We start from the raw sequence: 11,285 nt of genomic DNA on the forward strand, positions 1-11,285 counted from the left end.
TTAAGGCAATATCTCATCCCTTTAAGGGCTTATGAGGGACTCTCAAAGAACTAACTTCACTGTTTGCATCGACCATTCAGAGTATATTATCTCATTATAGTAAATCGCTACTTACAGGAATTAGCTTTTAAATGCATTTTCTTGGGGTGAAATGTGCATGTTGAGTTTCCCCAAGACGTCCTGGTACAACCCTACGCCACTCACCGTGGCATTTTCGCCGTAGAGAGAAAATAACGTAAAAACGCAACGGAGAAATCAATTTATTCAAGTAGGCGAACTGAGCGAGTGGCAACGCAGGATGGCCGCCGCTGGCTTCACTTCTCGCTACGGCGAGTAGGTGGGGTTAATGGTTACGTTCCTTAGGCGCCAACATCCAGGGCGACTCTCTCGCGCCGCTGGATGGCGACGCTGTCCTACTAGTCAGTGGATATTATTCGATACACTCGCCTTTATACACACGTGAGTGTTTTACTTCGACTAATAGGAGGCCGAGTATTTCTCAGGTATTTTTAGCTGATCATTTTCTACACATAGAATGTGGTTAATTGAGAGAGGAAAATATTTCATACCAGCAAGTAAAAACCGCCTGTTTATATTTTGCTAGCAAGCTAGCTTGCCAGTACTGTAAATTATTGAACTTGTAATCAGCGACGATGAAGTTGGCTTCACGGTTACGCTCCCGTCAAATCAACTTTGCATTACAGTAAACCTAAAGACCGCAATTTAGCTTTCTCGCCTTTAGATAGCAGTGTTTCCACAGTTAGGTGAAGACGCTGGTTTAAGTTGCTTTCCTGTTTCACAAGCTGCACTTCGCCAGCTTCCAAATGAAACACATTTTGGAAAAAACGACTGGCAAAAAATTGGAATTAATTGTTTAAAGTGTCCAAAATAGCCATTTTTAATGCAGAGGCTGCTCTAACTTTGAGTAAAGTTTGTGAATTCCCCCCCATTGCCACACAAACAAAAATGGCGTTGAGTCTCCAACTTTTTTTAAGTTGAACGTGTCCAACATAGGCATTTTGAATGCCAAGAAAAAAAACTTTTTAATTTTAATGGGATAAAAAAATTATGTATTATGTAGTAACATTTTGATGGACAATTTCTGACTGTCTGGTATGGTTTTTGTCATGTTTAACTGCCCTAAAGGAGTTTATAGGCAAGAAACAACATTGCACAGCTCTAACTAGACCGAAGAACACACTTGTACACCTCCGTTCATTCTTTACAATTTCCCAACAGAAACAAAAGATCCAGACGGTCGTAAAAGTGGCTGAAATTGTAAATGTCTTGAGCACATCTACTTTGTCAATATCCTGAAACCGAGGGAACAGACGGACTGAGGCAGCACGGAAAGCTTGCAGCGAAACTAATGGAGTCACAGAACATAAGATCAACCTGACAGAAAGTGTTTTCCAGTTACTGTCATTTTTTCAAATACAGAAACCTCTACGCATTGTGTTGGTTTTATTATTGCGGCATGCCACATTGGCAATTGATTTGCTCAGTTTTATGCTGCCTTAAGATCACTTCACTCGCGTTATGTGGCCAATACAACACTATTTGTGTTTTGTTTGCAGTGTTTGGACCAACGCATTGCAAAACTAGCGATTTACAGAAACATTACGTTTCTCAGCAACTAAGTAATGTAACATATTACATACTACTGTACAGTACAATGCGCTTAAATTTGCATCTCATACATTATGTGCTGTCAGGACTAAATATCCCCAATGCACTAGTCGGATACGTAGTAAATTCAATATGGATAGTAGTGAATGATTTACGTCATCGTTGCAGTAAAAAGTTGATGATTCGTTTGATGATAGACTTCCGGCGCCGAAGAGCAACATTGCTCACGAAGAATACGTCACAGCAGATAAACAAATTTGATGAAAGTGGGTGTGGCTTGCCAGGCTAGGCCATACTTGCCAATTTTGGGTTATGAAAAATCTGGACATTTACGCAGGGTGTTGGGGGGCGACAAACATTAATTCGGTGATGGGGGTTGTGGCATGCCATGCAACAAAATTATTTTATTTTATTTTTTAACTTCAAACGCTGTAAAGTTCGCCATATTTGCGGGTAAAGTGGTCGCAGTGTCGAGCCCTGGCTGGCATCTTTTTTACTAACGCTCTGTGCTGCACTCCTCTAGCCTCCCTTCCAGCCTCCATCCGCTTTAATTAGAAATTTGAATGAGCGGTGGCTAGGATTTAGGAGTGGCGGACCGCCGCTCCTGAATGAATGTAAAGGAAACACTGTGTTGTAACCATTCTGCCCGTGAATTCGCAAAACAACAAGCGGCAGCACCCATACAGTACTCTCGGAATGAAAAAATGTCACGGGCCATGGCCACCGTGTTTACACAAAGCACAACCAATAGAAAAATTATGTCTCTATTTTGATCATTACTCTGGAAAAAGTTTGGCATTGATTGAAGCACTGCAGAAACACAAGAGCATGACTACAAAAGCATCGTCAGTGAATTGTCTTTTGTCAATTTTAGGTATTTTATGGGGGTGGTAAATATGACACATTTGTCTTAAGAGTCATGTCATGTCTCAAGATCAAGCTATGGAATAATTTGCCCTTTTCAAAAATTTAATCTTGTTGTTTTTGCAGAAAAATGGAAGAGAATGTAAATACAAAAGCTAGTGCTAATAGCAAAATTCTCCCGGCAACGAAGAAATCTTTGACAGGTAAAAAAGTGCTTTGCATATTATTCACTGTTCGTTTCAATTGCCCTACTAATGTACTGTATTTACACATAGCACAAAAGTTCTCCAAACCATTTCAGTATGTGAAATTACCTGGGCTGAGCGATATGGCCAAAAAATAAAATCTCGATATTTTCAGTCATTCAGGGCGTTAACTATTTCAATCGATTTTAATCTAATAAACCCAACAAACGTTTATTTAAAGGTTTCCTTTTTTCCCCAAAATAATTCCTGTGCAAAAAATGTTCAGACAACAAAAATACTGTACTGTGTACTGATTCTAAATATTTTTTTTTAACATAAACTTAACCTTCATTGTTTGTGCTTAATTGCCACAATTAAGTAGTTGGTAGCTAATTTGTAAACCACCCGTTCAGCCTTCTGCCACATGTGGAAAATTACAACTCACAATAGCATCTGGATATAACAGAACATAAGAACAACAGCTTTTAATAATCCAGAAGACAAAACTCGATTTAGCAAATTTTCAATGATTCGATTTTCAAAATGACGATTTATCAAATTAATTTGGTTTATTGTCCAGCCCTAATCTGAACAGTAGAATACTGAAGAGATACTGTATTACTGTCTTAAATGATTATTCTTCCCTATCCACGGATACGACATTCACAACTCTTACACTCCCAGTTGTGAAACGTAGGAATCGCTTTGGTGAAAGTTTGCTCCATGAAGCTGTACTTAGCGGAGATGTTCAGCTGCTGAAAGACATCCTGAAGCTTAGACCAAATGTCAACATGGCTGACAATACAGGTAAGACGCAGTGTGAAGTCAAACAGTTTAAAGCAGTGCATTTTGTTACATTTTATCTTTGTCATAGTTATACTGTATCTTTTTCACTTCCAGGACGAACAGCCCTACATGAAGCTGCTGTCCGTGATCAGTATGAGGCTTGTTTAAGTCTGATTAATGCTGGCGCTTTGGTCAACATTGGAACACGCAACAAAGTAACACCTTTGCATGAAGCCATCACATTTGGCAACAAAGGGGTACTTTAAAAAGACTTGATACTTCAAGTAACACTTAAAACTACTTTTGCTTGCCATTTCCAGTAAACTCATGAGTTGGGTTTGCTTGACTACAGATAGTGGAGCTGCTTCTGAAAAATGGCGCGCAGCCACCGTTGAAAACTATGGAGGATGAAACTGCATTAGGCATTCCTGAAAAACGTTCTCGTCAAGTGCAGGCAGCTAAAACAAAACCGAAAGACAAACTTCTTATTGATACTGGGAGAAAACTAGTAGGTATGAAGCATTTTTTAATGACAATAGTTCAGACTACAGTAAGTAAAAAAAACAAAACTTATTTTATTCATCTATATAAGTAGGGTTTGTTGTTTTATATCAGTAGACCCATTGTAGGGCTGGGCAATAAATCATTTTTAAATAAATGAAACCTTTAAATAAATGTTTGTTGGGTTTATTATATTAAAATCGATTTTCCTCTATTGTCAGATTGTACTCCATATGTTGCTAAACTTCAGTGGTTTAGCCAATCTAATTGTTTCATGTTAAATACAGTTCTGCTATGATTTAGGTGAATTTCACTATAAGCGTTTGAGTAGTTTTGTTGTCATTGAAGGTTTGTAATTAAAACTTTTCTCACAGTAATCATGCGGTCTTTGTGATTATTTAAACAGTGAAACAATCCACGAAAAAATTTAAAGCAAAAAAAAAAAAGGAACTTGTAATTGCTCCTTGGCATATTAAAAATATATCCATCGTCTACAATCATGTTTTCAGGAACACTTTATACATGCTGAGAACTAGTGTTGTTCCGATACCGGTATTGGGAGAGGCCCCGATAATGCATTAAAACAGTGGTATCGGCATTGACGAGTTCTAACCAGTAACATGCCTATATCATTATTTTCGATCGCTAATATAGGACTTTGGATGCAGCATCTTGTGTCTTGTTTGTGTGACGACATTCACTGATGTGTGATGTGTTCACTGCATGCTGAGTCAAAATATCCATTTTTTTCTGAACCAATGGCAGGGCAGCTTTTTCATGTTGAAAAAAAACAACAACTAGGTATCGGCACAGTATCGGCATTGACCGATACTGCAAAACTGGGTATCGTATCGGCGGCCAAAAAACGGTATCGGAACAACACTAATGAAAACCACAATTGCCAGTTTTTTGTAGTCCACTAAATCTATACCTATTTTCAGCTAAAATTAAGTATGTTTGTTTTCCAGGGGCGAAAGTACAGATGGGAACTCGGGACATGTTTGACCCAGTCAACAGTATTTGTTGTGCCTTTGGGTGAGTGTGATGTTTCAGTGGCTGTGGCCGATCAGCAAAATGTTACATTTTAGTTATTCAATGCTTTATACTGTCAGATTTAGAAACAGCACCGATAGTGAAACGGTACTTTTACCAGAATTCAGTACAGATGACGTGGGTTCACTTCCCTGATGGGATGGTTTGAATATGAGCGTGTCTGTTTTTATATGTACTAGGGCTGCACAATACATCGAAAAAATATCAATATTACAATATTGACCCATGCAATATGCATATCGTAAAGACATGCAATAAGTTTCATATGGAATGTTATGCTTTTATCTAAATTTGACCTGTCAGCCGCTAACTGCAATGTGCACCGCCATCCAATAGTTGAAAATTATCAAGAGGTTATTACAATTAATTAAGAATATATTGAGTTTGCTTATTTTTCTGCATGAAAAAAAATATTTTTTTTCATTAGATAACAAAAATGTCATATCTTTAAGTACATGCTAAATATCGCAACTATATCACGTCGCATGATTTTCCAATATTGTGCAGCCCTAATATGTACCCTGTCATTGACTCTCAACCAATAATCCACTTTTTCTTAATATGTACCCTGTCATTGACAGGCTTTTCACGAAGTCAACTAACCTTAGCACCCTCCGACCGCATGAGAAGGGTTATAGAAAATGGATATTAGATAGCTTATCACAAACAAGAATTGTTTCAGAAAAGGCTAACATTTTTAATTTTTCTTTTGAAGGGAAAAGAGTGACAGCCACAATCAGCAATATGAGACATCGGATGACGACTCTATAAGCCTATTACATGGCATAGCTCCAGTCCAAAGCAGAGGGACTGTAGCAGGCTTGGAAATACATCATCAAGCTTTAGAAACTATTAACATGGAGCAGAAAAATAGGATGGAGATAAATCCATTAAAGACTTCTTTAGGGACGGAGCAGGAAAACTTGACAGAGTATGTAGCAGACTGTGGTGAGTGATGATCAAGCACACCTAAAATGTCACTTTACTATATGGGCAGAAACCTCATATGTCCAAATATAGTACATTTCATATTTTTTTGAAAGTCTGGAAGTTGTTCAGACAATAAGAAGTGAAAACAGTGAGGTCAGATATGTTTGAGTAGGCTTGTTTTGTTGAAATTGATCGCTGTAATGTAATGTAAAAGCCCCTAAGCACCTGCCCGGTGCCTCAGTTCAGCGGACCTGACACCAGGAGGTACTGGGGGACCAAGCGGACTTCTCAGAGGGGATCAAGCCTTTTCAATTGCCGGTCCCTCCATTTAGAAGGACCTTCCGTTCATTTGTAGCCTCTTCAAACCTGCATTTTTTTCTGCTGGGCAAAATTTATTTTCTTTTTTGGGGGGCTGATTTGGACTGTTTTCCCACATAAGAACAACTTGGAAATTCTTTTTTGGGGTTTTATCATGTTTTTGGTTGTTATAGTGGACACCAGGATAATATGGCTGTAACGTGTTGTAAACTTGCCAAGCTTATTTACAACATCTTTAACATGAACATCATGCAAATCAACTTGTGATTGTGATTGGTTAGTTAAGATCCAATCATGAACCAGAAGTGTTGACATCATTGAAATTATGTCTTTTATTGGTTTGGACACGCGGATATGTCATGTCCACTGCAACCATCTCTGAAGGGAAGTCTCCATCCAGATTAATATATTATCCACCTAATTCACAGGGTTAATTTTATTTATTGTATTGCTCGTGGCTCTAATACATTTAAAGAAGAATTTGGGTATATGATGAAGCACAGGCATTTGCTTTTGTAAAGTATTACCTGTATACGTTTTTTTCTATGGCAGGGGACTTGGCGTGAGCGCAGACTTTAAATGTGTACAGCTGGTGCTGCCGAAGTTGAATAAATTGTAATAAATTAGCAATTAAAAAATATATATATATATTAAATTAGTGATTAAACATGATATTTGGGTCGTGTTGATACAAGTATGCAATGGTCTCTGATTGCAATATGGTTGGTACCATATAATACCAACTTGAACAAATCAGTGTTTTGAAATTCAAGAAAGATGGCTTTTTTTCTGAAAAGTAGTCATTTTACAGGGGCTTTTACATAAATTTGACTTACTTTAATTTTTATGACCCAAAATGTTTGCATTTTCACAGAAAGTGTCTCAAAATATGGGAGGGTGCTCAGCAAGAGACAACTTCATAAGAGAGATGGAAAGGGAGAAACAGTTCTTCACAGAGCATGCAGGAGAGGTGATGTGGCTTGTGTCAAAGTCCTAATTCAAAATGGGATCAGTTTTAACGTTAGGTCCCCTTTAAGGCTAGGGCATTAGGCCAAATATTACATAAAATTTGTAATGTCTGCATTAAGGATAAAGATGTGATTTATCTCTATCTCCTGGTAATGACTAGATGATACAGCATGATGTAGTGGTTTGAAACTATCGGGGTTTGAAGCACTGACAGCATTCAGCAGCTCCTTAACCACTTCCACATGACCCTCAGCAGAGGCCTCGTAAAGAGCCTGCCAAATCAGGTTGAAAACAGATTGCGGTTGAATTAAGAAAATGAGCAAACATATTGGACAGTGAATATTAATAGTAAAACAACTAGCATTATCTTCCATGTTAACTGATTTAAGACCCTATTGCAAATATTAATTTGATATTAATATCGTGTTTAAGTAGTGCTAAACCTGTTACCGTAATTTATGATTGTTCCTAATGTTTTTGTTTTAAGGTGTATTCACGTTTTAAAAGTTATAAAAACAACTTATTTTACTCTACGAGGATACCTGCCACCACTTAGAACTTCCATTTGTTCCCAGTGTTGAGTTAATATGAATTAAAAATATCAACACACTGCTGGTGTTTCCACAAGAAATGTGGATGTACTGTATGCACTACAGGTAGTGAAGATTCTCCTCCAGCATGGCTCGGAGCCACAGTGCGCTTCATATGGCTGAACAGGAAGATATAAAAGAGCTGCTTTTAGCATCATCTTCAATTCAAATTTAGACTGGTGAAATATATCATAAATCAAAGTCAATTGCAAGAAAACAAACATGTTTTGCTTGAATTCCAGCCTGTTTTGACTTCGCTCTCCCCCACACAGGTGAGACGTCCACTAAGGCTTGTCGCCGTAAGCAGCCACCACGCCATGTGAGCATCTATCACACCAAAAGTGACAGAACAGCAAGTGTACTAGCCACAAAATCAGTGCATGGGGACGGAGCTATAATACTTGGAGAAAAAGACACCATGACTGATAATGTGAGTGTATAACTAACTACAACTGTGACCACTGTAGATTGATACTTTATTCATCCCGAGGATAAATAGAAACCAGCATTCTTTATATTAATTTATTATCATCATCATTATGATGTTATTATACAAAATAATTGGCAGTACGGTGGCCGACTGGTTAGCACTTCAACCTCACAGTTCTGAGGTCTCAATTTGGGCTTTGGCCTTTCTGTTTGGGTTCCTCCCACATACCCAAAATATGCATGGTGGGTTGATTGAATACTCTAAATTGAAATTGTCCATAGATTTGAATGGGAGTGTGAATGTTGGTTGTCTCTTTGTACCCTGTAATTGGCTGGTGGCCAGTTCAAAGGTCAATCCTGCCTCTTGCCCAATTTACAGCTAGGCTCCAGCATGCCCTTGACTCTGATGAGTATAAGCGTTTCAGTGAAAGGATGATTATGTTATTATTATTAAATATGCTTTATTAGTGTTAGAGTGTTTAAATGAGTGAATGAGTTGCTTTGAGTTTTATGGGGATGTTTCACTTATTAAATACTGTGATTAAATTCCAAAGATCCAGACGCTACTGCGGAGAAGTTCCTTATTGAAAAAAACTTTGTGTGGACGTTTACCTCACGCTTCTCATTTGGGGGGTGGGGTGTCTTCGGCATGGCTAATGGGACCCACGAGACGCATCCTGGACGCCAATGTGCTCTGAGACATCCAACTTACCCATGGCGTTCTCTGTGGACTTGTGGCTACCAATCATAAATGGTGCCTTTTGTTCTCCAGGGAGAGATGGTAGAGCCAAAGAGGTTCATCTTTAGATTCTAAAGTCTCAGATCAAGGTTCTTTAGAGACTTTTCAGAGACCGGTTTCAGAAGTAGTTCTTTCTTTGCCAGTTGATAAATTGGGTTAATCAATCAAGTGGGAATTAAACACACCTCTGTTTATATACGTGTGTCTCCCACCAGAGGAGATTACAATACAGCAAGTCAGGTTGACGTGAATGAAATAATGAATAAATTATGTGGTATGAAATAATGTACTGGTAATGTTTTAATTACTCCTTGATGTCGCCTGCCTGAGTGGCAGAATAAAGCCATCAACACAAATCTCAATTTTATGCTCTTTTGAGTGGGATTAAATTAAAATCAAATATGAGCTTTGAAATATGAAACTTTGATGAAAGGATGATCTAGTCAAGTCATCTTTATTTATATAGCGCTTTCAAACAGTCTTGGCTGTCACAAAGCGCTTTACAGAAATACAACATAAAACAAACATAACATAAAACATTGACAGCAATACAATCACAACAAACCAACATTTTTTCATTCCTACAAATGCTTTGATGTTTGAAGCAGTTACAGATGAAATATGAGAGAATCAGTCTCCTTTCATTGACACAAAATTCTTAAATCAAATTTCATACTGGTTTGATTTGACAAGGGGCAACAATAAACAACCAAACATTGGCTGATGATGGCTCACGAGATGAATTGTAAGCTTAATGTGAAATGTTGATTTGATCTGTTAAGAGGTCAAACTTCCTAAACTTTTTAAAGGGTTAAAATCTCTGATGAATTTCTTACTTTCAAAAGTTCGTGAAAGTTTGGTGTTAATATTCTTTTCAAACATACTTGTTGCTATGGACATTTTAAAGATGTATGTAACAGACAGTTGTTGTATCAAACAGTGCGTGAAACGAACAGAGATATTGAAAGGAAGCTAGATTAAAACAGCAAAGCTTAAATTTAAAAAAAATGGCTGGTGTAAAAGAAAGTTAATTTTGAACCCTGATTGTGACAATTGTCACGCTGCAGAGTGCATCTCCAATGATACACCCTTTGCTAAAGTGGCACAACCATCTTGGCGAAGATGTTGCAGCAAGGCCGTAAAAACATAAATTGAAGAATTCTTCTGTTCCCTGCCTCACAGGTGCATGCACACAAGGAAATTGGAACTGTAGACGGCTTTCTAATGGCTTCCTGGTTCTCAGTGTGTTGAATGTCATTTGATCAGCCATGGGGTTTCACTTGTACAATATGGGAATCTTTAATTAAGAGATTTTTTTTATTGGTTTTCACAACTAAGTGGTGTAAACAGGTGTTTCTCTTATATTTTTTTCCCTCGTTTGCCAGGTCATGTTCTCAGAAGAAAAATTGTCTTACCCCCTCGACAAAAGTGCTGCATCAAGATGCTCTGTTCAACACGACAACAGTAGTTCTACTCAGGAAGCACTGACCACAGGTCTGTTTTCACTATGCTGACATGTTACATTTTGACTGCTCCACTCACTTCCTGTCTTTGCTACTTCCCTATGAGCAACTCAAAATAATTGTCTAACTGTCAAAAAGCAAACATTGAAGTGAGGATTTCAATATGCCAGCTCTTATTCACATCACCCTTCTGGAGGTTCTATGTACGTCTACAATTGACAGCATTATAATTTTAGTTTATAGTAATTTTGTAATTTTGTTTGTGGATATATTTTATGTCTTCCAGTGCCAAGCAGCAAAACGCATATTATGAAAATCAAGACAGTCCATTTGCTGGCTGATGAAGAACTGATACCAAATGCTGTACTCGACAGCTACTGGCAAAGGTTTTTACAGAATGATGCAGAATTAGAATGGTAACCTATCCACTGTCTCTAAGATTCTATTTGAGGTGTCTTGTTGAATCCGTATCAAGTTTGATTTGTTGCCTCTTCTCTTGGCATCAATTTATGTCACTGTTTTAGGTTTGCCATTTTAGCTGTTCAATTTTTAATGTGTTTTGTTATCAGCTTTTTGAGGTAATCCAAGGAACGCTACTACTAGGATGTGTTGGATTATTTATTAATCCCCACCCCCGCCCCTCACGCACACAAAAAAAAAAGTCTCGTTGGTGCTTTGATACCCACCACTTAAAAAAAAAATGGAAACTGAGGCACTCAAAAGTCGTTGCTGCTAAAAGGCCTTTATTTTATAAAATGGCAAATTGATTAAAAAAGTGACTACGCGTTTCGGCCTTTGCAGGCCTTCATCGAAGCAAAACAAAGACCTT

General features: G+C 37.9%; 1 protein-coding gene across 13 annotated transcripts in view; it reads left to right on the forward strand.

Annotated features, from left to right (window-relative positions):
* The first annotated feature begins 396 nt into the window (after nt 1–396).
* The window catches only part of LOC144049362 (beta-1,3-galactosyl-O-glycosyl-glycoprotein beta-1,6-N-acetylglucosaminyltransferase 4-like), a 17,066-nt gene continuing 6,177 nt past the window's right edge, over nt 397–11,285 (forward strand). For 3 of the 13 annotated variants that reach the window (XM_077562229.1, XM_077562230.1, XM_077562232.1), the window contains exons 1-11: nt 397–503; nt 2,620–2,696; nt 3,363–3,485; nt 3,579–3,721; nt 3,817–3,976; nt 4,934–5,000; nt 5,734–5,966; nt 7,141–7,236; nt 8,098–8,255; nt 10,379–10,487; nt 10,743–10,872. In XM_077562229.1, the coding sequence (XP_077418355.1) occupies nt 2,624–2,696; nt 3,363–3,485; nt 3,579–3,721; nt 3,817–3,976; nt 4,934–5,000; nt 5,734–5,966; nt 7,141–7,236; nt 8,098–8,255; nt 10,379–10,487; nt 10,743–10,872 (1,292 nt within the window). In that variant the 5' untranslated portion in view covers nt 397–503; nt 2,620–2,623. Of the gene's footprint in view, nt 504–2,619; nt 2,697–3,362; nt 3,486–3,575; nt 3,722–3,816; nt 3,977–4,933; nt 5,001–5,733; nt 5,967–7,140; nt 7,237–8,097; nt 8,256–10,378; nt 10,488–10,562; nt 10,660–10,742 lie in introns of those variants that run through there. The other 10 variants (XR_013293543.1, XM_077562231.1, XM_077562235.1 and 7 more) reach the window with 10 other exon arrangements.

This window comes from Vanacampus margaritifer, chromosome 3, assembly GCF_051991255.1.
Source record: "Vanacampus margaritifer isolate UIUO_Vmar chromosome 3, RoL_Vmar_1.0, whole genome shotgun sequence".
NCBI lineage: Eukaryota > Metazoa > Chordata > Actinopteri > Syngnathiformes > Syngnathidae > Vanacampus > Vanacampus margaritifer.